The 27,634-nt window shown below is 40.4% G+C and overlaps 1 protein-coding gene across 2 annotated transcripts; it reads right to left on the reverse strand.

Moving 5' to 3' along the window:
• Positions 1 to 237: 237 nt before the first annotated feature.
• On the reverse strand, positions 238 to 23,980 carry rgs8 (regulator of G protein signaling 8). Of its 2 annotated transcripts, none has more exons than XM_056415354.1 (5): positions 23,895 to 23,980; positions 12,615 to 12,725; positions 11,582 to 11,643; positions 2,381 to 2,547; positions 238 to 1,883 (listed from the first exon to the last, which is right to left on the reverse strand). In XM_056415354.1, the coding sequence occupies exons 2-5, from the start codon at positions 12,713 to 12,715 to the stop codon at positions 1,689 to 1,691; spliced, it is 525 nt and encodes a 174-aa protein (XP_056271329.1). In that variant the 5' UTR covers positions 12,716 to 12,725; positions 23,895 to 23,980; the 3' UTR covers positions 238 to 1,688. The 2 variants fall into 2 exon arrangements, with proteins under 2 accessions (XP_056271329.1, XP_056271326.1); XM_056415351.1 differs by having other exon boundaries at positions 12,615 to 12,747.
• Positions 23,981 to 27,634: the final 3,654 nt, after the last annotated feature.

The following is a 27,634-nucleotide window of genomic DNA, read 5'->3' on the forward strand; positions in this document are numbered from 1 at the left end:
TCTTTCATAATTATTCCAATATAATGTTAAATAGAAACCAGACAGTATAATCCTAAATGTCTTATGATGAATCACTCTCCTGATTGTTGTTCTTCTTCTCTGGTCTCATTGTAGTAGTGAAATGGTATTGGAAATCGAGGTCAATCCATCTATCTAAATGTTCAGTGAATGAATGCATTTTCATATCTCTAATAGCCTTTTTATATCATGAGAATAAGGTCACGCAGCACACAAAACATAGATGCAGATTAATTTTTAATTGCAAAATAGAGCGGGGAGGTTACATTTATGTGGAACACAGTAACATATCATATAGGGTGATATGATTTTCAGCCAGTTTGGTTGCATTTCCAACAGTTTGGCCTTTACGGTGCACATGCAATAAAGAAAAATATTTGTCTTCCCTGAAATCTTTTCAAATTGTCTTATTTTAAAAAGGAGTGCAAATGCTGAGGGAGCACATTTCAAACACTGTCATGTTACTGACATTTTTTGCAGACATTTTCATTACATACTGTACAAGTTAAAGAAATGGTTATTCTGAGTATTGCATCATGCTAGAAATTGTTGAGGAAATTTGCACAACACGTTTTTCAGATTATTTGTGGGTCGGGGCTGTTGCTTTCAATTCACCACTAGCAGGAGGCCAATGTTTGATATTTAGTGTAATGAAGCACTGCATGCTCATTAGGCGGTACATTCAACCAAATTAATTATGTAATTTCAATTTACATTTTAGTAAAGTATCATGAATATTGAGTCATTTGAAATCTAATGTTGATGAGTAAGAGAGTACATTTATTAAATGTTTTATTTAGTTCAATGACCTGGCCTAAATACATAATTAATAAAAAATGAACTATAATAAATCACCACATATTCCTGGTCGTCAATGACTGATTGTCAGGATGCATTGTGTACACACGCGCACGCACATGTACAGAAACAAGTTCACAGATGATAGCACATTTCTGCTTTCTGAATACGAGTGAATTGAAAACAAAAAGTAACCCAACCCTTCACTATCCTCATACACATAGAATACCTGTACGAGTTTACAATACACAGGATTATGTAGTTATATCAATATCTAATTGCAATCTAATTTGGCAGCGTTTCAGATAATAGGTGTTCACTCACTTCATTGGTCAACGTAAACACACAAACTACCCTATTGATCTAGCCACCTGCATACGACGGTGTCTATTTCCTAAAGAACTTAAGATAAGTAAAGGTAGTGCTGGGCGATAAAACCGTCATGATATTTATCCCCCGACATATTTATTTCCTCATGAAATAAATACCTTTAAGTCAAGTATATGTTTTGTTCCCCAAGCATTGGCTGTGTCTGATATCTCCTAAAATAGTGTATATCGTCATAAATATAACTATCACGTAAGTCTTTTCTTTTATTATTGTGATTATTTATTTAAAGACATATCGCCCAGCACTAACTGGAGGTAAACAATTAGCTTATCCTTATCAAATCTCTTCTTGAAGAGTGCAGTCCACCAAGACACTTTGTTTCTCGAGAGGTTTCATGCATGGAGCTGGTGTAGACAACAGGAAACAGTCAAGCATGTCGCCCCATCCTTGCAGATTCACAGTATTCAGAGATGATGTCAAAGGGTTAACTCGGGATTTACAGTGTAGGTCCAGTTTGACGTCGTCTGTGGTCTTCATCAGATTCAAACAGACCTCCGCTGACCTTGAGCGTTAGCCCGGTTTATTATTTCCTGGTACATCTTGGACCTGAGGAATCGTGGGTAAGAGTCTTTCTCCATGAGGCTGTAGACTTTAGCCTGGACTTCGTTGAGGCTGGTTGGGGACGGATCCTCCAGGCTCTGCTTAGTCTTTTCTCTGGTGCGGTAGTCAATGTTTACCTGGCGGGTTAAGGGGAACAAACATTTTCTTAATTAAAGGTTGAGGGTCCCTTACAGTAAGTCACACTTGGCATCGTCTGTTCTGCACACTCTACATCAGCTGACCATGATTGTTACTCAGTAGTTTTGGCTGCCTGACGAAACCTTAACCACGGCAGTGTCAGATGAGAAAACACTGATTTGGGAATATCAAATGACCTCGTGTGTACCCAAAGCACCTAAACCTACAGAGTTTTGGTCAAAATAGATTTCTGGGAAACCGTGTCACTCTGTTGGCGATTGTGAAATCAGTGAAAGGTTGAGGTCTTACTTCCTCTTTGTGAAAAGGAAACAGCAGTGTTTATAGTCTCAAGCTGAAATCAAAATCACTATATATTGATCAAAAAAATACTTTTAGCAAGCATCATTAGGTAAAAGGAAAAATACATTAAAACAGCACACACACACACACACACACACACACACACACACACACACACACACACACACACACACACCTCTCTGGGTGCCTGAATATCGATGAACTCCTGAAAGATCTTGTTTGCTTTGGACACAAGCTTGGTTGAGCTTTTGATTTTCTTGTACTCCTCGCAAGCCATCCAGAACTCGATATTCTCGTCACTGAACTCAGACTTGAGAAATGTCCGGAAGGCAGCCAGGCCATCTGGAAATCACACATGAATGAGACGGTAAGGGGAGGAGGTAAAAACAACAAACGGCACTTCAAAAACAGGATTAATAATGCAGCTTAGCACCCAAATCTGTACAGCCGGATGCTGGATGTTTTTCTTCTTCTTCATCATCATCATCATCATCATCATCATCATAGAGTAGAGTCACTTGATCATTTCACAATATCCTTCACCCTATGTTTTTCCAGTAGATATACACACACTCTTGTTCCCTGAAGCGGGAAACGGCTCTCATGACTAGAACACAACAACATTAGAACAAAATACTCCCACAAAAGCATCGCTTTTTATTCTGTCTTCACCAGTCAAGATAAGTGATCAATTAATGTGCTCCTCACTGATAACACAGAGGAAGGGCATGTTTTTCTGTGCGCTCATGTCACACTGACATGCAAATTTCACCCGTTTAATTTCTGCTGTTTACCTTATAAAGCTGGGCAGAGCGGAGGGGATGGTCCCTCTGTGCATATTCACACATATTACATGCATAGAGACGAGCGTATACATAACAACATGCAGGTTTACATGGACACAGGGCTACACACACACGCAAGCGCGAGCGCACACACACACACACACACACACACACACACACACACACACACACACACACACACACACACACACACACACACACACACACACACACACACACACACACACACACACACACACACACACACACACAGGGCTGCTGTTTGATCAAGTCCCAGAGTAACTGTGGACCTTGGTATCACAAGTGAAAAGCAGATGTCACAAGTAACAGGAAGTCTGCAAGCTTCGACAGCATTCCCTCGTCTCCTTAAACTTATTGGAAAGCATATTTTAAAAAAATGTCTCCCTCGTAACACACTTTTCCAAAACCAAGGCCCTCTGCTGAGAATGTAAAATTTGGGATTATAGGTGTCATATTTACTTTAAGTCATTTTCAGTACTTTGAGAGAAAGTCAGAAAAGGTTTAAAGGTTTAAAAGCATGTTAATAAATATGAATTGACATCCAGAATTGATTGATAGAAACATTAACACATGTATTTAAAAAAAAAAAGTGGTATATAAAAACAACAACAACAAAAAACCTCAAGACCTTATTTTAAACTGAATGGCTCTGCAACCCTGAACATGATAAGTGGTTACAGATACTGGAGGGAAAAGCTGAAACATTGCTCTATCGCGCTAGTTATAAAAGAAATAGAAACTCCATGGTGCTCTCAAATCGTTCTATGGAATCGATTATTTGACAATAGAGTAGTCCCACCGAGGCTCTTTGAGGATTAAGATTAAATGTAATTGTAAATTGAACATATCCATATTTCTTGCACTGTGTTTATTTGTCTTCTTACCTTCGCATTGAAAATGCGGAAGGTTATGTTTTGATCGCCGTGTATTTATTTATTTATTTATTTGTATGCGTGTTATTCGCATAACCAAAAAAGTTTTAAACCGAATCGCATGAAATTTGGTGGGATGATTGGTTATTATCCGGGGACCATTTGATTAGATTTTGGGATCAATCGGGTCAAAGGTCAAGGTCATGGAAAGGTCAACATCTTCTTTTTACCATAGCACGGTCAATTTGTATCCAATTGGCATACAACTAATGCCAAAATGTTCATAATTCAATGCCCAATCTTGTGATATGCGAAGGTATGCGCTCTACCGAGTGCCCATTCTAGTTGTCCAATGTTATGCACCACCTTCCAAGACAAATTCCTTGAACGTCCAACATACTTGGTATACTTGGTAGATATGGCGCCGTACGTGATGGCTGCTGTGTTGCGAGCTCCCGGATTTTGTAGTAGTTTTTTGTTATTTATTCTTCTTATTGCGACTATTTTTGCACAAAACGTTAGCAGCCAGTTAACGTACGACAGATGCACACTTCTGGAGATTGGATCGGCAGTTGCTCGCCGCCTACCAGAGTTTTTCAACTCTTACTCGGACGTCCCGCCAGGAACAGTAGCGGAACTATCTCCGTCCATTTTAGGCGCGATCTCACGCAAACGTCGCCGACGGAGGGGGAAGCGAGCTGGCGTGCTGGTTAGGCTGAGACGTCGAGCCAATCGACCCCACTACCCACCATTTTACTGGCAAATGTACAGTCTTTGGACAATAAGCTATGCGAGCTACAGGCTCGTATTCAATTCCACCGGAAACTAAGAACAACTGCATCATCTGCCTTACGGAGACATGGATGTCGGAGGAGGTTACCGACTCAGCCATCGAGCCGGCAGGATTTTCCGTCCACCGCGGACAGAACAAAGACTCTCTCTGGTAAAGATCGTGGAGGGGGTATGTCTCATGATAAACAGATCTTGGTGCAACCAAAGTCATGTACATACTCTCAAGTCGTTCTGTTCCCCGGACCTGGAGTACCTAATGCTCATGTGTCGACCATTCTGGCTACCGCGGGAGTTTACAGCAGTCACCGTAACTGCTGTGTACATTCCGCCTCAAGCTAACACGGACATAGCGCTGAAGGAACTCTACGGGGCAATCAGCGAGCAGGAGTCGGCACACCCCGAGGCTGCTTTCATTGTGGCGGGGTACTTCAACAAAGCGAACCTGAAGAAAGTTCTCCCGGTTCTACCAACACATAAAAAGCAACACGTGGGAGCGGATTCTCGACCACTGCTACACTCCCTTCCGGGATGGATACAAAGCCCTCCTCCGCCCACCGTCGCAAATCGGACCACCGCTCCATCCAACTACTCCCGCCTACAGGCAGAGGCTTAAGCAGCAACCAATCGCTGTGAAGGAAGTGCAACGCTGGTCGGACCAATCGGAGTCTATGCTACAGGACTGTTTTGAGCGTGCTGACTGGGATATGTTCAGGGTCGCGTCGGACAACAACGTCAGTGAGTACGCGTCCTCAGTCACCGGGTTCATCAAGAAATGCATAGATGACGTTGTTCCTACCAAGTCGGTTCGGATTTATCCCAACCAGAAACCGTGGATAAATGGCGATGTTCGCGCTGCACTCCGCGCGTAACACCGCCTTTGACTCGGGAATATGGCGGAATACAAAAGAGCCCGCTACGACCATCGGCTCTGCCAAGCGGGAGTTCAGGAACAAGGTGGAGGAAAAGCTCAAGAGCCATGACGTGAGAGGTGTGTGGAAGGGCTACAGACAATCACGGACTTCAGAGGAGAACCAGCGGTGAAGAGAACTCCTCTACCTCCCTCCCAGGCGAGCTAAATACATTCTTTGCTCGGTTCGGCGTGAACGGCAGCCCGCCAAGGCAGCGCCGCCGAGGAGACCAGCCTGCTGATCAACTCAGAGGCTGTCGTGCGCAGAGCCTTCAAGCGGGTGGACATCCGGAAGGCGGCAGGTCCCGACCACATCCCGGCAGCGCCCTCAGAGCATGTGCAGACCAGTTGGCAGGAGTCTTCGCAGACATCTTCAACCTCTCCCTGTCCCAGGCTGTTGTTCCTGAGAGCTTCAAGATGTCCACCATTGTGCCTGTCCCCAAACACCCCAAGGTAACCTGCCTGAATGACTGGAGACCCGTAGCCCTCACCTCGATTGTCAGTAAATGCTTGAGAGGTTGGTCAAGGACTTCATTTGTTCCATGTTGCCTGCCACGCTGGACCCATGGCAATTTGCATATCGTCAAAACAGATCCACCGACGACGCAATTGCCATGGCACTTCACACCGCCCTTTCCCACCTGGAGGAGGAACTGTTGTGTGCGAATGCTGGTTGTGGACTACAGCTCAGCGTTCAACACTATTGTTCCCGCCAAGCTCGACACCAAGCTCAGAGGTCTAGGCCTGCACTCTACCATGTGCAGCTGGATACTGGACTTCCTGTCGGGCCGCCGCCAGGTGGTGAGGATGGGCAGTACCACCTCAGAGCCGCTGACCCTCAACACGGGAGCCCCTCAGGGATGCGTGTTGAGCCCTCTCCTCTACTCCCTGTACACCCACGACTGCACGGCCATGCACAGCTCCAACGTCATCATCAAGTTTGCTGACGACACAACAGTGTTGGGGCTGATCACCGACGCCGACGAGACAGCCTACAGGGAGGAGGTTGGATCACTGGTACAGTGGTGCCAGGAGAACAGCCTCGTCCTCAACGTCAAGAAGACCAAGGAGCTGATCGTGGACTACAGGAAGCGGAGAGGAGAGCACACCCCCATCTCCATAGACGGAGTTGCAGTAGAGAGGGTCAGCAGCTTCAAGTTCCTCGGCGTGCACATCTCCGAGGACCTCACATGGACCACGCACACCACTCACGTGGTGAAAAGGGCCCAACAACGCCTGTATTTCCTTAGGCGACTGAGGAAATTCAACATGGCCCCCCGCATCCTCAGAACATTCTACACCAGTACCATCGAGAGTGTTCTGACAGGTTGCATCACCATCTGGTACGGGAACTGCACCGCCCTGGGCGTAGGGCACTACAGAGGGTGGTGCGGTCGGCACAGTACATCGTTGGAGGTGAGCTTCCCTCCATCCTGGACATATACACCAAGCGGTGCGTGGCCAGGGCCACGCGGATGCTGAAAGACAATAACCACCCGGCCACAAACTGTTCACCCTTCTACCGTCAGGCAGGCGATACCGCAGTATCAAGTGCCGCACAAACAGACTGAGGGACAGCTTCTTCAGTCAGGCCATCAGGCTGCTGAACAAGGACTGAGACCCTCATTAAAACTATACACCAGAACATATTCTGTGAATATCTATGGCCATGGTGTATATTTTATTACATTGTTTATATATATATATATTGTATATATATATTGTATGTATATACATATATATATATATATTGTCTCAAAAAAGTGTATATTTTATTACATTGTTTTATATATATATATTGTCATGATGTATATTCTATTACATTGTTTTATATATATATTGTTAATACTTTCTTCTTTTTTGTGTGGATATTGTATAGTTTATGCTCATTCTTATTCTTTTTTTAGTCTGCTACTGCTGTCGGGTGTTTTGCACATAAGAATTTCACAAACCGATTATACTTGTATAAAAGGGGATGTGACAATAAAAACTTGAAACTTGAAACTTGAAACTTGAAACAATAAATAGTTCTGATTCTGATTCTTTCATTTGGAAAGGGACTGACGGTGTGTTGCTTGGCAGGTGGTTAGACTGAGGCAGTTTGGACATGTCTTCACAGATCAAGCACGACGGACAGACAGAAGAAGGCATCCAGAAGGCAGGCGGACTGAAAACAGAGTGCAGGTGAAGACTGAGTTGAGGCAAACCTCGACCGTAAACCGGGCCTCCAGCTGAGAACGTGTCAGAGCATCAAGGAGACTTCGTGAACCGACAGGAGGCGGACCAGACACTCACACACTTAAATACACCAGAGACATCAGAAGCAGCTGGGAGTCGAGTGGACGATGCACAGCAGATGGGCCTGAGACGGTCAGTGGAGACTCAAGCTGCACACTTGGACAAGTCATTAACTCATTACCTTCGCATTGAAAATGCGGAAGGTTATGTTTTGATCGCCGTGTATTTATTTATTTATTTGTATGCGTGTTATTCGCGTAACAAAAAAAGTTGTAAACCGAATCGCATGAAATTTGGTGGGATGATTGGTTATTATCCGGGGACCATTTGATTAGATTTTGGGATTGATCGGGTCAAAGGTCAAGGTCATCAAAAAGTTCAACATCTTCTTGAATCGCATGAAATTTGGTGTGATGATTGGTTATTATCCGGGGACCATTTGATTAGATTTTGGGATTGACCGGGTCAAAGGTCAAGGTCAAGGTCATCAAAAAGTTCAACATCTTCTTCAATCGCATGAAATTTGGTGGGATGATTGGTTATTATCCGGGGACCATTTGATTAGATTTTGGGATTGATCGGGTCAAAGGTCAAGGTCATCAAAAAGTTCAACATCTTCTTGAATCGCATGCAATTTGGTAGGATGATTGGTTATTATCCGGGGACCATTTGATTAGACTTTGGGATCGATCGGGTCAAAGGTCAAGGTCAAGGTCATGGAAAGGTCAACATCTTCTTTTTACCATAGCACGGTCAATCTTTATCCAATTGGCATGCAACTAATGCCAAAATGTTCATAATTCAATGCCCAATCTTGTGATATGCGAAGGTATGCGCTCTACCGAGTGCCGATTCTAGTTTAATAAATACATTGTAGCTTAGCTTAAAAAAACGCTGCTGTTGTGCTAAATTCTGTAAATGCTGACTTTTTGTTCTCACTCTGGATATCACCCTTGACTCGAATGCAAACTGTAACCCTGATACAATGAGCTACACACGCTTATCAAGCACACACACTATTCTTGTACTATCAAGGCGTGTTAGCCAGCTGACAGTGCGCACAGGTCGGGGCCCCCAGCAAACACACAATCAGTTCTACACAATAAAGAATCACACCAGACCGCAGGTCTAATTGGTGTACACACTATCCGTCCTTTTGAATTAAAGGGAACATTCAATACTGTGTTCCCGTTGCTTTGAAGTAAGTTATTGTAGTGTATCTGTGTGCGTGTGTGTGTGTGTGTGTGTTCATGTTGTGGTTCACCTCTCTTATGCGCGGTAAATTGGAAAAGGAAACACAGGTGTGTCACGCCTGGCGAGGGCTCTATTCTTGACTCTGTAACAAAGGTGTTGTGTCAGGTGTTATGTCAGAACCTTGATCTGGACAAAACAAATAATTGTCATGTGAGTGCGGCGTGTTTACAGCTTTCTTTTAGTCTGGGCCGGCTGTCTCTAATCCCTTCCTTGGCACAGTGTTTGATATGATTCCGATAATCCCCTTGATGACAGACCATGTGAAAGGTGGTGCATCCTAGTTTTGCAAGCTAAAAAAAGTTTGGATTCAGAAGAAAACTAGACAGTTTCTATTCTGAAAAAGAGACTCCAGGCATCACAAAATGTTTTAAGAATTTGATAATGATCAGGCTTCACTGATATTACCAGTATTATTCTATTTTAATAATTATATTTCAGTGGTGGCTGTGTGTTTTCTGACTGAAAAATAGATGTGATCTATTCAAAATGTATAATGTTGATCTATTATGTAACAAAACATAAAGCAACCCATATTTGTTGGCGTTTAACCTTTCAAAAATAGCATAACCACTTAAACGGTTTGCTCTCCCTTCCTGTATTAACTGGGCAATTTAGCATCAATCACAGCACAATTATATTTATACAGTCACAATAACATAAAATCCAATTTTTCATTTTTTTGTATCGGATGGTTTAAAAAAACACGTTAAGAGACATTTGAAGCTTCATTCAAAATGACCTATAGAATCTTATTATGAAAAGAAATTGATGAGGATGAATGGGCATCCACAAAACAGTGATTGTAGTCAACAATTGATGTAATTTCAAGCCTTTTTAATAAACACTGTGAAAGGTTCCTACACATGATTTAAGCACTGATTTGTTTTTGTGTAATTCACATTTTCTAGGAAGGAAAATAACTGGATTTCAGATATTAGTGCATTTTATACACACACACATATATACAGGACTGTCTCAGAAAATTAGAATATTGTGATAAAGTTCTTTATTTTCTGTAATGCAATTAAAAAAACAAAAATGTCATGCATTCTGGATTCATTACAAATCAACTGAAATATTGCAAGCCTTTTATTCTTTTAATATTGCTGATTATGGCTTACAGCTTAAGAAAACTCTAAAATCCTATCTCATAACATTTTAATATTTCCTCAGACCAAGTAAAATTTTTTTTATAACAGCTGAGTGTTTGTCAAGGCTCAGGAAACCCTTGCAGGTGTTTCGAGTTAATTAGACAATTCAAGTGATTTGTTTAATACCCTACTAGTATACTTTTTCATGATATTCTAATATTTAGAGATAGGATATTTGAGTTTTCTTAAGCTGTAAGCCATAATCAGCAATAAATCAGAATGAAAGGCTTGCAATATTTCAGTTGATTTGTAATGAATCCAGAATGCATGACATTTTTGTTTTTTTAATTGCATTACAGAAAATAAAGAACTTCATCACAATATTCTAATTTTCTGAGACAGTCCTGTATATATATATATATATATATATACACACATATATATGCATGTATATACTGTATATATTTAATCTGCTGAGTTATAGACAACTTTTTTCGAATGTAAGTATATGGGGATAAGTCTATTGGCACCCGTGGCATCACGTGACTTGTAGTTCCACCGTTTGGCCACTATATAGACTTTGATTCAAAGGCCTGCTCTCAAACTGGGATTTTCTGTCCAAGATCTCAAAAGAAACTGAGACAACAGACTAGGTCAACTTTGTCTGATCACAAGTCAGAACAGTTATTACAGCTCCAGACAATACATCAGTGTCCGTATTGTTTGTTGTTTTGTCTTCATCTTTGATTCTAATGCTTTTCTTCGTGCACCTGCCTGTGAAATAGTGTTCTGTATCTGTTATTTTTGTTCTAATCGCTTATGGCACCTATTAAGCCATGGGTTCTGTTTTTGCTATTGCAAAATAGATATTTATTTTACAGTTTACTCCAACCACTTCGTTCTCCAGAAAAGTGCTTTTGAGTTTTATTTCAATCATACTCAAATCATAGCAGGTGGAACACTTCTTATAGTCTCCCTGCTTCCAAATAAATATTTGTTCTTTTAATCCAAGTTTAAATGTCTTTCCTTTCCGGGGTATGTTGAGAGGCAAAGAGTAGTTTTCACGTCACTCAAAAAAGGAGCAAGAGTGTGTGCGTGAGTGTTTCTGCACATGCTCTGAGTCCACTTGCATGTGTGTGAGTGAGTCCGTGCCAGTGTGTGCTTGGTCCATGGGGAAGGTCACAGACATGTGACTCATGATGCGGGAACACAGAAATGAGAACCTTACATAAGACACGCTTGAAGGGGGGAAATTAACTCGTGCTGGGCAAAAAATAGACTATTTGAGAAACAGGAAACCACTACCGCGACATAAAAGTGGCATTTGTGTTCTTAATCGCGTGGTACGTGACCTGCGCAGTGGTGACTTCTGAAAAATAGAACACGTCTACTTACATTTGTGAGAGAGGAGATGATCAAACGATTCGGACCACCGAACAACCTCATCCGTTGAAACTCTGATGGAGGAAAGACAAAGGACACGATGCTCACCAACCACGGTGCTTTCATACATTTTTAACACAAGATGGTATTGTATTTATTATTTAAGGGCAGCAGAGTTTGATGTATAATTCACCCTCTTCTCGAAAGCCATCATGTAATTGTAAAATCTTCTTCAACTTAGAGAATGATGAATGGAGGAAAGAGATGAGATAGAAGAAGAACACGAGCTGCACTTGGTGAACACGTGATGGGATAAGGAGGAAGCATTAAAATCTGGAACATAAGGCGATAAGCGAAGCGCATTCACGTCAACATCAAAGTTGAAGAACGACGTCTCTTAATAATAATCCATGCGTCTCTGAAAAGTTAATGATAGGATTTTGTGTCTGAGCACATTGTTGAATTACTTGGTTGCGCTGGCTGACAAATGAAGGAAAACACATTTTCTTGGAGGTACTTTAAATGTCATGAGGCTTTAATTGACCACCCACATCCTGTGCACTTGCTGTTAATACAAATTAAGGCATTAGTGCACCTCCTTAATGATCTAATTTGCTGAAATGGTGTTGCTTAATATATTATTTAAATAATGCAGAGGGCAGCTAAAGTTTAAACCAATTAAATGAGTGAGAGAAATGTTCCTCTATTGACATACATGTGCAATGGCCTTGTTAACTGTTGAGGTTGAGAGTTAAAAACAATTTCTTTGTTAGTGTTAGGAACAAGAGAAGTTTGAATTCCTCATTCATGTTGCTGGCTATCTTGGCTGAGAGGACAATACATGACATTGGACATCCCACTAAAATACTAACATCTGAAAGAATACTTCAGGTTTTTCAAAGAGTTTTAAAATCTTCAATGTAAGTTCATAACGCGTCCAAGCTCTGAAGGCCAAGTGTGGTGTCGGGCGAGTTATGTAACACAACCGAAGCGTGGGATTTTGCAGTCCCACGGAAGTAGGCGCAGGACTTATTGGCCAACTCACTTGAGACACCTGGCAGTGGTTTCGTGGGCAGGAGGCAGGAACTCAGAGAAGTCGCTGTTGGAGTCCGATTTGTTGGACAGGCAGCCTAGTCGGGTCTTCATGGTGCTGATTCTGCTGAAGAAAACACATAATACTTCGGGGAAAATTACTCAAAGCACCCGCATAGGGTGAATTACACCAATAACTGCGCTGCCAAGCAAATTCCATCAAATGTGCACGTTTAGAAAAGTAAGAAATATGTGTACATTTCATGAAAATCTGCACTTTCCCATGCAAATGAGCCTCAATCCCAAAACAGTCCAATTTGTAAAGCAGCCATATGCAGTACCATGCAGTCAAATTACTAGCGACTGCACAGAGTTGGTGGCATCGTCTGTGTATATGTGGAAGGAGAGCTCATCACCGTGACGCCACCCAGTGGTGTGTGGACTACAGTTTTGAAGCCTTGAGTTTGACATTTTGTCAGTGGCCATCTTTTTTTGCAACCAAACTCACACGAGAGGGTGAAGCCCAATGCCTTCTGCCATCATGTTGTCGTCTGACTGTTTATGAAAGAAGACATACAAACAGATTGACTAATTGACTAATGGATGTGTTTGTCACGGCAACATGAGAAGCAACGTTGTGTCCAGTATGTCGTTGGTTCAGATACAAAAAAGCAGCTCCAAATAATATGTGTGTGGAAGGACCAAGGCACAGCAGAAAACATCGCCAACAACTGTTGCGTCACATGTTAACGTGAATCCAAAGTACAAGTGGAAAACAGCAATTATATTTAGAACACAGTAAAAAATTCAGTGACAAAGTAAATTGACTCGTTCAGAGTTATTACAACAATAGCAAGAGTAAATAGCCCCCTGTGTTGATGTGAATTAAAGTTAAAGTGAATTGACTCAGAGTCATTACTACTAGAGCAAGAGTAAAAACCCAGTGTTGATGACAACGGTCACTGTTACTCTGGAAAGCTCCGCCTCCCCTTTCAAATTGAAAGGATGTTTCAATCCAACACTTAAAGAGTACATTATTACTAAGCCAGTAAACATATGGTCCCTAGCTACAGAGTGTTAAAGAGCCACTGTCGGTCAGTGGTTAGCAGGTCCATCTTTCAATCAGGCGGTTGGCGGTTCAATCCCTGCCCTAGTCGATGTGTCCTTGAGCAAGATACTTGACCCTGAGTTGCTCCCTGTAGCTGTGTCTGCATTGTATACATGTAACAAGTCGCTTTGGACAAAAGTGTCAGCTAAATGTAATCTAATGTAAAGTAACACTGAACAAAGTGATAACATTTTATATATATATATACAGGACTGTCTCAGAAAATTAGAATATTGTGATGAAGTTCTTTATTTTCTGTAATGCAATTAAAAAAACAAAAATGTCATGCATTCTGGATTCATTACAAATCAACTGAAATATTGCAAGCCTTTTATTCTTTTAATATTGCTGATTATGGCTTACAGCTTAAGAAAACTCAAATATCCTATCTCTAAATATTAGAATATCATGAAAAAGTATACTAGTAGGGTATTAAACAAATCACTTGAATTGTCTAATTAACTCGAAACACCTGCAAGGGTTTCCTGAGCCTTGACAAACACTCAGCTGTTATAAATCTTTTTTTTTACTTGGTCTGAGGAAATATTAAAATTTTATGAGATAGGATTTTAGAGTTTTCTTAAGCTGTAAGCCATAATCAGCAATATTAAAAGAATAAAAGGCTTGCAATATTTCAGTTGATTTGTAATGAATCCAGAATGCATGACATTTTTGTTTTTTTAATTGCATTACAGAAAATAAAGAACTTTATCACAATATTCTAATTTTCTGAGACAGTCCTGTATATATAACCTCTGCTTAATCATTTCATTGAGATCAAGAACTCTTCTGAGAGAAAACAAAACAAAAACCCAACATAGCCAGGTACAGCGTCAGGTACAAAGAACGAGACATAACAAGAGCACACACAGCATCAATTACAATCCACTGAAATAGATTTGACATTAAACGTTATAAATTGGCCAGTGGAAAAAGACATTAAAACTTTGGATTAAATAATTTCCGACTCCCTCCATTCATAAAGGTCAAAGTAGTTGACAGCAATGTTCCCATGATAAGTGTATCTTACGATTTGTGACGGATCTGATTCGTAAAAGTTTGCCGAGAACTCCGGTAGACGATGGTGTGCTTCACTAAAACAACATCTATCTGTTTTCATCCATCCATCCATCTATTCATAGTATGTGTCCATTCACGCTAAGTGTTCCACTAGTATTCCTGTCTCTTGGATGGCACCATTGCATCAGTTGAGTGGATTATTTTGTTCAATAGGGAACATTGCTTGAAATGTACGGTTTATTAACCACCTGAAAGCCATTTGCTTGAGTTCGAGGACTCTATCCACGTGAATGCCGAAGCTCTTTGAATTGTCACTTTGTGTCCTCCGTCTTACTCGGACTATTTGTTATGCATGTTTGTGTGAGAGAAAGAAGGACACATCGCATTAACATTGGATTAATATGACAATTCGGATATTGCCTTTCAGTTTGCCCCAGAAACCGCCACTTCATGTATCAGACGTTATATATAAAATGGATGCACTGGACTGGAGTATAGTTTGTGTGTCATCTGTGCGAGTCATAATCTCAAATTACATTTCATTTGCTAATGTAATGAGTTATTTTCAGAGAGGATTATTACAAATTATAATGGAGCAGACCATGTATAGACTGCGTTGGATGATCACCGGTGGAGTTTTACATCAGATTTCTCCCTGCAGACTTGCAGAAAGTAGTGAAAAAAATTAGGATGATTTAATCACACGACGACGGCAGGAATTCCAACAACAAAACAATTTCACCAATAATAATTCAGGATACGTCGCTGGTCTCAAAGCCACGGCAGTCAGGGAGGCAAAATTATGAAAAGTTAAGGTTGAAACGCACACTGAAGGTCATAGAATCACATAATGCGAAGGCTTATTCCTCTAAAGAGGTCACCAAACCTCTCACGTATATTGGAAACATCTTCTGGGGAATTTATGGGATTTTTTAAACATTACTGGGAAAAATTCGTTACAGTTAGAATGAGGAACTTACATTTTTTAAGTTGATAAAAGCGATTAACCTTGAGAACACTTCTAATTTTCTAGTTTCCCCGAACAAAACCAGCTCACCACACGGTACATTTTGTAACTTTTGAACTTTTCATGCACCCTTTGCGAGCGAATGAGGAGTGAGCAAAAGCTCTAGAAAAGAAAAAAACATGTTTCTATTTTAATGATATCAATTAAGATGTATCTTCTGAGGACCATGACTAATACAATCACATGCCTCGCTACTTGTCTTGCTTAGCTCCCGTTGATGGCTTCATAGTTATGCTCATTAAGGTCCTCGTCCTTTAAGACCGCGCATTGCCATTCATGGATTGTATAATCAGATAGAGCCATAATAAGTAAAATAACTGGGAGATTATTCCATGCGGAATGTATATGCATCAACACACTGCAATTAGTGCTTTGAATTTCATGTAAAATATTTGGCCTTGAATCCTTGTGTGGGATGGACAAAAGGGAAAACTGGCACATTGTACAGCAGCTTTCGGAAATTAATACTGGAAGAGGGAACCAGCCTTCAACTATTTTTTTATGTAGAATTAGTATGTATGTCAGCATGTGCCTTTTTTTTAATAGCAGACAGAGGTCATCAAGTGAAGTTGATGAGAAGATACATGAAAATATTGATAAATCCATTTGGCGTGTGCCAAATTATAAAAAACAGGGATGCCCCTCCCCTCCTGTTGTGCCTTCTCTCCTCATCTCTCTTGACAAATCTGCATCTCGCTGACTGTTGTGAGCTAGATTCTTCGTCTGCAGTGTGGCGCAGACACGTGCCACTGAGCTATTTATAAAATCCCTGACAAATCCATGTAGTCAGGAGGAAACAGTGCATGTTCTATTCAGCCATGCAGCAGGGCCGGCTCCTGGAGGAAATATGCTAAAAACAGCAACGTCACTTTAATGTCTCAGATATACACAAGTGCGCCTCATGCATCTAAAAGTACAAGCAACATCCGCCCGACCTCCGATGTCTGATGTGCCTGTTGGGGTTGGTGGATTCAGAAGTCAAAATCTAGATGAGGGTTAGTAGTGTCGGAGTGTCTGTACAAAGATCTTCTTTGATGTTACCTAACTTGGTGCAATGCAGGTTTTCAGATTTCCCTCCGTTTCCTCATTTCTGGATGCTGACAGAAGACACCCAGCAGTTTCATGACTATGTGTTAGCTGACATGCCGCAAAATGATCATGAAACGGGGTTTGTCTGATGAGATTAGATTCATATACACAGAGAGCATTCAAATGAATGTGAATGAGCTATTGCACAAGAACCTGCACAGTATTGGCAGTATTGATGAATTGACGTGGACTAAACTGTACCCGGCACACAATGCATGAATGAAGTGAACATAATTGCTCTGGCGTTGGTGTTAAAGGCCACGTGTGTCTTGTGCCATCTCTCAAGTGGGAAGAAGAACATCTTCAGGACAGGTTACATCCCTCCTCTCATTCCTGCTGAGTGCACCTTAAAATAGTAACTTGCCAAGCGGAATTCTTTGACACTTTAAGTTGCGCTCAGTTATATCAGATCACATTTTTATCTTGAATCTGAATCACTCTTCATACAGACATCCTGCTGTTTTTCGAGGTATTGTAGTAATACAGTGTGGATAGAGACTAGTATAATTGTACAGTTTGAATACAAAAGCAATACTGTGGTTACTAGTACTCACGCTAACTAAAGTATCACCAACTAAAGTAATAGTTATAACAATAAATAAAACAATTATTTATGTAAATGTCTAATAAGTCCACTCGGGTCTTCTACACAGAAGCCCATCCTGCTTTCCCACAGCTTCACTTATCAGGAGCTGTCTCCGAGATATCCATTAATTGATTCTCATTCATTGACTTGCTCATTAATTCACTCACTCACTGTCAGAGTCTCTGCGCCCTCCACTTCTTCACAAACATTGAAACAAGATCACTTGCTTGTCTCATCTCTGCAGAACCACCGAGCTGTGACCGGGTGTCACTTAGTGTTTCAAGAGAACCGGCTTTTGCTCGAGGAGAGAGATGCCCCCCTTCCCCACGACTATACCACAGATGTATGACACTTGGTTGGTTTCATAAAGCACAGAAGGGTTTATTAACAAAGTCTATTCATGAGCTTCTGTGGAAGAGTCACAACTAAACATTGAAAGCAGTGTTCAGTTTCTATGCACCATTATCAGGGAAAAACTCTGCAGGACTTAATTCCAGACTCAATCATTTTCGGTTTGATGTGCACTGTGACTTTTATTCAGCATTTTATACCGTATCTTATTTATCTTTATATATACTCTCTTCAATTTTGTCCTCATAGTTTTTTGTTTTTTTTACATTCATTTGGATGTTTATGTAATCGTCTGCATCGAATTAAATTAGAGCATATCTATTTTGTGTAGCGTGCGAGTGACAAAAGCGTGATTACAGTCGTGTGGACACACCGAGCTGAGACCTGCGCTCTACTGAGTGCTCTTCTATTTGAATTAAGTGATTGTTCCTATCCTTAGTGAATCAGTTTCTGCAGTGCTTCAAACTGAATCATTGATTGTCTTTATGATGTTTAATATTTATGATTTAGTTGTCACCAGTGATGGCTCACAGGTACTTGTGATGAATTAATAAACAGGTGCCATATATAGCCACAGCTTTGAGGAATAATCACACGAACGGCTGGCCTGACATTGTTGGAGACTCTCTTCGCTGTGGCACAATGGGTGGGCCTATAATTACACTTCTCTGCTGTTCTGTTTATGTACAGGTGGAGCCTGTTCAGCAGGCAGAAGTATAAATATTCAAACAGATTATTTAGAGCATGTCTACATCCATTTAATCATGCAGAGGTTTATAAAACAGAGATTTACAGAACAGAATATATTTGGGATGTAAACAACATGCATGCTTACAGTATTTTTCCGTTTTTTACTCATTAGTTTTGTTCAGGAGGCTCCTGTTATCCTAAAAAAAGGTGAAAGTTCATAATAATCTAGCTGTATAGTTCCACTAGTGTACTTTTCCCCATTTCCCAGGTTTCAATCTTCAAAATAATCATGCTAATTAAAAAAAAAAGTTGAGTACATGTGCGTATGCCCCCACTAGCTAACTCATGACCGCCACTCTCCACTGCTCTCATACGGTGTTTGCCATTACCGGAGAGGTCACCGCTACACGTGTGACGACGCCGTTCCAAAAGTCGGCGTCGTCACACATGTAGCGGTGACCCCTCCAGTTCCCCCTCAGATTATACACTGTTAGCTCGGTCAGACCCATTGCTGGTGTTAGCGCTGTCAGCACCGTTAGCATCGTGAGCGCCGCTAGCTACATTGCTGCCGGCTCAGCCTTTGCCATAATTATATTAGATTAGGTTTAGAATAGAAATACTTTATCCATCCCCGTTGGGAAATGTCTTTGATGCAGCAGCAAGCATGTTTCCAAGATATACAATACAATCAAATAAAAAGGAGTTGTTTAGAGGTAATGGGTAAATTCTCGATTTTGCGTTTAGCTTGAACTAGTGAATCATGTTCTTTACTATTTGTCATTTTCCATAACATTTACTCCACTGAGGCCTCGTGTTAGGACACCTGAGCACATTTCTCACAACAGTAGGTCAGTTTAGGACAGAGATAACTGGGGGATTTTCAGCACATAACGCCCTGAAACCATTTCAATCGACTTTCTACGCAGAGAGGTATACACACAATGTACAGTCAGATTAATGTCACCCCCCACCACGCAGGACCTCCTCTATCTATTATTTTTTCTCTCGTTTCAACTTAATCTGTGTCCCGTTCACAAGCCTCAGGAGTTTATAATTTAATCTCCGAAAGAATAGAACTGCACTGTGCAAGCCTGCAGCTTGTTTGGTAACCTGAAAAAGATTGGCCATCTGCTCACAAATATTATGATGTTTATATGATGTATCCTCTGTCCACAGAGGTGCACTCATGTTATTTAGATTCATGTTATTCTCCCACCTGCATGTGTTCGGCTGTTACCACTTATTTTCTGTATTGAGCTGACAAACATGTGAATTATTTTCTCTACATTGCGACAGGTTTTAATTATTATAATTCACCCTATATTAAATATTCATATGGTTTATACCTTCCTTTGTGATTTAAAAAAAGGTGCTTGGACCAGGGAACAGAAATGTAGGTTGGGGTGGGAGGCATCTGTAAAAATTTAACTATGCTAATCTATCGACCTATACATTTTCTATATGCTTAATCACAGTAAAATGTATTTTCCTGCAATTGTTTGAAATTTCACATGAAAATGAAATCCGAATATATGAGTGTTGATGATAAAGAATCAAAGTAACTGACCACATAAATTGCTTATATTATATTTTTTTCTTAAGATGTACCGTACATGCTAACTTACATGATTTTCATTTGATCTGTTAAACAGTCAAACTAAATGTAGCCTTTTATGCTTCATCTAGATATTCTGTGTGGCTTGATTCTATCCTCAATGTGGAGAGCCTCATTGCAATATGTAAGCATCTCGTTTGGGACAGGCCAGCGAGCAGAAACCAGTGTGAGCTGTCAGGTGCATATGGTGCAGTCCACTGGAAAAACAACTGACTGGTTTCTGACTAGTAAGCGCAACATATCTATTGTTACAGGAGGGCGAGTCAAAATATTTTAAACAACTATTCAATTAAAATAAAATAAAAATACTTTCAAGGTAGGTTTTAAGCTAGTCAGTTCTCATGAGCAAAAGTGTCATGACCGTCCAGTGGTCAAATTACTGGTCAGACATGTAATTTGTAATAGTTCACATTGAGAAATTAGCATTAAATTTAACATGCACTTTAACTTGAGGCCTCCTCCACACACATGCCACTTTATTTGCATGCACTTTAACTTAAACACACGCCACGCGTAACATACACTTTTAACTAAAACACACCACTTGAAGCACACACCCAAACACTTTCACATTACTTGTTGTCTTTCTGTCGTGTTGATTGTTGTTTGTTTGTCATGTCCAAATGTTGCACCTTCCACCAAAAAAAATTCCTCGTTTGTGTAAACATTCCTGGCAATAAAACTGTTTCTGATTCTGATTCTGATTCTGATTCTGAAATTGAAAATATGATTCTGCTTATGTCTAAATTAAAAATTCAACATTCACTCTCCTTTTAGTTCTTTTTTCCCCCTTACAAAGTCAGCTGCTGAATCGTCGACCATGTTTACCAGCCAATCTCAGACTTTTTTTCCCTGCTGTTTGTTGCTGGCCAAGCAGCATACGGTGGGGTTTTAACCCTTGTGTTGCCTTCGGGTCAATTTGACCCGATTCAATGTTTCACCCTCCTGTCGCCTTCGGGTCAATATGACCCGATTCAATGTTTAACCCTCCTGTTACCTTTATATTTACTAACATATTTTACCCTTGAGGTCAATATGACCCCAGCTATTAAAATCTCCAGAAAATTATTAGAATTAATATTGTTTTCCAAGTTTAAGTGTGAGGTACTTTATGTTTGTTTGTTGACTCCCGAAAGAACACCGACATTAAACATTGAATCGGATCAAATTGACCCGAAGGCGACAGGAGTGTTAAATATTGAATCGGGTCAAAATGACCCGAAGGCAACACAAGGGTTAAGACTTTTTTTGGACTGTCTGTTGCTGCTAGAAACAAGGTTGGTGGCAGTGAGCCAGACAGTAAATGTGCTGTAAAAGTCAGGTGATAATTCTCTGTGATTACTGTGAAAGACGTCGTTCACTGTCATTTAACCTATAGCTTGTTAAAAAACGTTGATTAATATTGCTTCAAATTCCAGGTGAGTTAATTATAATGACTAATATCAATCAAAATCAATAGCAAGATAATCAGCTTTCATCCAGCATAGAATGTCTTAAAACCCAACCAGCTCTTCACAGCTACTGTCCCAATATGACATGCCTCCTGACATATTTACATTCTCTATTAATAACCTGTTTTGCCTTCTTGATAAATTTCAGATACACCTTAAAACTGACAGTGCTTGAAGTTCCTACCACTCGATTAAATGAGAGCGAAGACGACTTCCCAATCTTTAGCCACGTATTTTTTTAGCCATCTATTACACTCAAGTAAATCTGGACAGGACTATTCAGAGCACATGTGGGCCAGGGGGCGTTCAGGATGATAAGGGTACAGCAATGACTTGCATTCATTTCTGGAGAACATTTTGCTCAGTTGGTAACAAAAAAATAGCCTGTCATCTACTGTAAGCTTTATCCCAAGATGATGGGATGTGACTGGGTTAGAGTTCGGGGTGGTGTTGTGATGAGGAGAATAAGAAATAAAGGCTGGCAAAATACTGTATTTGTGATTCAGTTGGGTTTTGCTTACATGCTATAAACATACACTGCAGTCTGGAGAAGAAGTGCTGATGGAGTTATATGAAGGTACTGTACAAGAACCCTGAATGTTATTTGTCTATTCAGTGGCTGACAAGAAAACAATTAATCTGTCATCTGTTGTCTGGATATTCACGATGGATTAGCACATCCTAGCATTCACACTTTATACCACGTGTTTTTTTTTTTAAATTTGAACATGTGCTTGGTTCCATCCATCCATTTCTTTGCTCATCCTGCCTTTAGCCACTTATGTAGTCAGTTTGTTCCAAGCTCTTTCTTTAAGTAGGATGTCAAGATGTTTTTCCATATATTGTGCACTGTGTGTAAGCACAAGCTGACTTGTACCATTACACTAAATATGTGCACTTGCTCACTTGTTCACATGTGGTGACAGTACTGACACCACCTGTAACAGTCAATTTAAAATAATTCAGTTTTAATTTTATTGCGCCGCCAACTGAATACCTGGGATTTTGTTCATGGTGCTCACAGCATAACAGACCTGGCTGTCAACAGTTTTTACTGGATCTACATTCTACCAAACAAAAGATCCCAGTATTTTGTGGATTAACGAAATTACATTGACTGACTGTATTTGCAAGAATGCGCCAGTCAATCAAAGATTTGCCAAAGCTAGTTGGGAGAAGAGCAAACAAATATTTTACATTGAGAAAAACCTTGAGTTGCAATCTTTACCCTTTCAATGAAGACATTCTCTCTAGTTCTGATAAAACCGGTGCTATTGCAGTACCACCGCTGACCTCTTTGACCGCCACCATTCCAAAGAATTATGTTGATAAACATAGGGAGAGAGATGGTGGAGATTTAGCAATTTAATAAAATATAATGTACATTAAAAATGTTTGCAAACTACTCACTAATACAACATTAAACATGTCGAAAATATAAACTGTTGACATATTTGTTTGGTTCGCCATAACATATCTGCTCCTGGTAACTCGTGCTAATGGCATTTTATTATCATGTCTAGGGAAATAAAAGCATTTGGTTTAGATATTTTGTTTGGGGTGGGGGGGGCGAGCATATTTTCTGATTCAAGAACTGGGGATAAGATTGATACTATTGTTTATGCTCGATACATGAGAAGCGATCGCCAGTAGCAACCTAGCTTATCACAAAGACTGAAAGTAGAGTTAAACAGCCAACCTGGCCATGTGGCGAAGGTACCATAATCCTCCTACTAGTACCTCTAAAGCTCACTAATTAAAAAAGAACAAGTGGTCAATTACTGGTCAAATGTATAGTAAGTAGGAGTAGAATGGAGAAAAAACGTAAACATCTGAATGTTATGGATGGCTTTGGATACATCTCACCTTAAGGTGGCACTTGTGTGGGCTTCAAAGCCCTCTTCCATCTTTGATCGCTCTGATGAGTGACATTTACGGAAATGAAAAGCCCTCATCAAGGGAGGGAAGGTGGGAGGGTGGGAACTGATTTTCAGTATATTGCTCACAGGAAATGGTACAAAAGACATGCGTGAATAAGGAATCCTGTTGGCAGAAATATGAACATGCAGCCGAACCGAATGAACACAAGCACACATTGAATTAGCTGAAACATCGGTAATAGGACACTGAATGGAGCTTGTATTTCTCTCCTATAAATAGTTAGATTACTGTTTCCAATGTTCCACATTCATGTTGAATCAGTTAACCAACAGTCTTTTCACTGATGGAAAAATACGCTCTTCAAAGGGGCAGATAATAATCAGCCCGGTGAACCATATAGACCACCTAATGCTCTTTGTCCACAGCAGAATTACATAACACTTTGTCATCCAATAAATGAATATGGATCCTTTACCTTGAGCCTGCTGTGTGCGAGAGACGCTGGACTCTTTTCCCCCTTCTTATTTATCACTGCCTCTCCCCAACGTGTGTGTTGGCGGAATGCAGTCTCCGTCTAGCCAATGCTGCTGTGTATTTGTATGAATCTGTAGAGCTGAAGATATCTAGTGTTTCTGATGCCAGCGAGTGAGAGCTACACACGGCATGCTCATTGGTGTGAAATCGCGGGGGGGAGAGAGCAGCTGAGACGGATAGAGGGAGAGGCAGAGGGGGTGGCATCAGAGAGAGATAGAGGGGGAAGAGAGCTTTGTTTGCACAGGGAAATCTCCAAGGACAACCTGAACACATCTGTAAAGTGGAGAAGTGCTGTTCAGTGATGTTGTGGTTGAAGAGACGCGCATGTAAGTGTGGAGTGCAGGAGGGTGGATGAGGAGGTCTGGAAAATGGCTGTGTTTTCTGTGAGAAACAAAAGAATCAGTAAGGAAGACACTCTTTATATTCTGTTGATTTTTCTGTTTTTAATTATCATCTGACTAGACAACCAAGTGGTGCATAACATATATATATTTCCAACTCATGTGATATTTAAAGATGCTAATGTTGATTGCAAGATTGCATTCTGTAATGAATCTTCATGGAACAGAAAACAACAACGAATAGCGGATTAAGTTTAGAAGGAGTTTGTTATGAGGCGAGACGAAGTGTTCCACGGATAATCTATAGTAAATGCTATATACATGTGGCTCACTAGAAGCACAGACCACAGAGTCACTACCATGCCATAACACTTACAAACATAAAAATTAACAATGGAAATAATGACATGAATGTTCTTTCTGGTAACCACAGCAAGCAAATAGTTTCTCACATTTGGGTGCTTTAGTAAATATTGCATGAACACAAACATACGCAAAACACACGGTAAAATGCGATTGCACAGTCTATTTTATAAAATCATATTGAAGTTGATATGTTCCGAGTATTAGAGTGCATAGGATGAAGAGGGAGTGCAGAGCATTTATCTTGCAATCTGGAGAGGAAGATATGATCTGCAAGGAGCTGAGAGTGAGGAGGCGGCGGCCTGGCACAGGACAGATAATTCCTGCTTCTGAATAGACAAACAAGTGTTGCATAAAATCACTCACACACAAACACGCACACTCGCACAGAACCATGCAAAAACACTGCCCACGCACACACACACACACACCTACACACACCCTACACACACGCACACACACACACGTTCTTCCTCTCTATCTTTCTTCTTCTCTATCCTCAATTTCAGACATTTACAAACACATTTTCAGTTTTGATTGGTGGGTGGGTTTTAAAACAAATGTAACCCCATCATCCTATCATATCAAGATGTCAGGGTTTCCTATAGTCTTAACAACTATGGTTCACTGAATTATCTCATCCATACTGTAAATATAAATGTTTAAACCAGCAATTTAAGAATCAAAAGAAGGCATGGGGAAGACAGTTGATTATAGCGTGTTTGAAAAGATCAGATTCAGCTACTTCTAGCCAGGAGTAAAAGAGCGGTTCTGAATTAAGTTCTTTCTTGTCGCACCTTGCATTCATGATGAATAACCCATTATGGCATATGGAAGAAACAGCGAGACCTAACAAAAGCAAATGTCTTTGTCATGGACCCTAACAGGATCAATCAAACTGCAAGATGTCCTTTCTCAGCTATTTTTCTGGCTTCCAGCAGTGAGCAGAAACTCAAACTATATGTGTTCAAAGCCCTTTTCAAACGCGAGGTAGCAGGGCCAAAAAAGGGAGGAAAGATATTCGCCCACATAGATGTTCAGAGATGTGTGACCTTTATGACGCTGCAGATGCTTGTGGATCGCAGCTTTGCCAGCCAGACACCGTCTTTGTCACTCGCAGTCTCTCTGGGTGACTCATCAGAAATCTACCGGAAGCAAAAGTTTCACACCTCCTTACTCCATCGAGTAATTAAGTCTTTCACATTGTCTTACATGTCTCACAGCTCTCTTTGGCATTTCACACATTTCAAATGCCAGTGCTTAAGATCTGAAGATGAGACGAACCATCTTATAATTACTCCCTTCCTGTTCATCAACCCCTCCACTACTTTACAACATGTTACCCATTCCAGCAGCACATCTTTCGGTTTGGTGCATCACTTTGATCCAGACTGAAATCTCCTTGCAACTGTTGGATGAATTGCCATGCAATAAAGTTCAGACATTCATGGTTTTAAGAGAAGGAAAACTAAAGATTATGATGATCCCCTAATCTTCCTCTCGTGCCACCATCATGTCAAACTTTTAATTTGTCCAATACTTTGGTTTATGATCAAATGCCTGCAAAACTAATGTACAGTAATTTCCATTAGCCTCAGCTTTAGCCTACATTAACAAATAATAGCATTCTAACAAAATAAGCTAAGATGGTGAACATGGTAAACATTATACCCGCCTAATATCAGCATATTAATACAGCTTATAATAGCACTGTTTATACAAGTTATGGATCTCATCAACTTTGAAAGACTTTGACTTAACGTTCAGCGCAATTGTACAATTTGAAGTCTGAAAATAGCCAATGCAATTTAATTCATCTAACAGGGACAGCAGCCATGAATTCTGATGTAACTGGTCCGGCTTTTCCTCTGCATACCCTGAAATGTTATGTATTTCAGTGGTTTCGTCCTGATGTTTTTTAATATTTATTTTGCAAAAATATAAACCTGTTCTTAGTGAAACGCTATTTTATTTATTGTCTGCAAATTTGACAAAATCAACTTTCTACCGTCACACAACTATAGGGCCACTGTCTGGTAGACTTATTGGATACTTATTTTGGTATTAAATCCTCTGCATCTACGTCGCAGCGTTCACCCTCTGATCCCTCATCCTCATTATTATGGCTTACACAACAACGCCATAATGACCGACACAAGGAGGCTTACTGGGCTGCTAAAATAGGTTCAGGGATGTCATAACTCCCGTGGTAGTCCAAAACTATAGTCCCCAGGTTTATATATACTCACCATGTCAGTCATCGTTGTTGTCCTTGTGTCTTCCTCCATGATTATCTCAGGCTGTCAGATTACATTTTACGGCTTCTTTATTAATCTTTATCTCCTTTTCTCACGATGTGTTTTGCACAGATGGTGTTCATTTAAAACGCATGTGTAAACAGGTTGATCAGATCACGTAAAATAGTTTATTCTCTCAATTAAAGATACTCATAACTCAATAAATCAGGATGTAAACCTATTGCCACCAGGATGTTTTGATCAATTTATTCTTCCTAAATTGCCATGTACTTCTGTTTGTTGCAGGTTTTTGCAACATTGGGCACTTGCTTTTGGAAAAAATGGGAACAATAAGTTGGGGTATAAATTAAAGGATAAAGTTAAAGGCCTAATCAGTGCTATTTTGTTTTACTTCGTCTTGACTGCTTTGTCCCTATAATGGCTGGATTAGCCATTATATATTAAATATGTTTTAAAGAAAAGATAAGAAAGGAAGATTATCAGATTATCTACATAAATCTCCTTTGCTTGCAAACTAATTGTTTCTTTATATACTCATAACTTTCACTTGGAGCTGGCATTGTCGGGCTTAATTTGTGCCAAAAGATTAGTTTTTTGCTTCCCTACAGTGAAAAGACAAAACGGTTTTGTCTGGGATTGTCCCAGTTTCCAGCTGGGTGTCCGGAGTCCAAATAAGTCTCCATAAAACACTAAAAGTTCACGGTTTGCAACAGAATAAA

The sequence above is a fragment of the Pseudoliparis swirei genome, chromosome 5 (genome assembly GCF_029220125.1).
Source record: "Pseudoliparis swirei isolate HS2019 ecotype Mariana Trench chromosome 5, NWPU_hadal_v1, whole genome shotgun sequence".
Lineage (NCBI taxonomy): Eukaryota > Metazoa > Chordata > Actinopteri > Perciformes > Liparidae > Pseudoliparis > Pseudoliparis swirei.

Coding starts and splice junctions, on each gene's coding strand:
- rgs8 (XM_056415354.1), bottom strand. CDS start 12,715: ATGAAGACCCGACTAGGCTGCCTGTCCAACAAATCGGACTCCAACAGC. Junction 11,644..12,614: donor ACCACTGCCAGGTGTCTCAA/GTGAGTTGGCCA, acceptor TTCCTCCATCAG/AGTTTCAACGGATGAGGTTG. Junction 1,884..2,380: donor ATATTCAGGCACCCAGAGAG/GTGTGTGTGTGT, acceptor TTAACCCGCCAG/GTAAACATTGACTACCGCAC.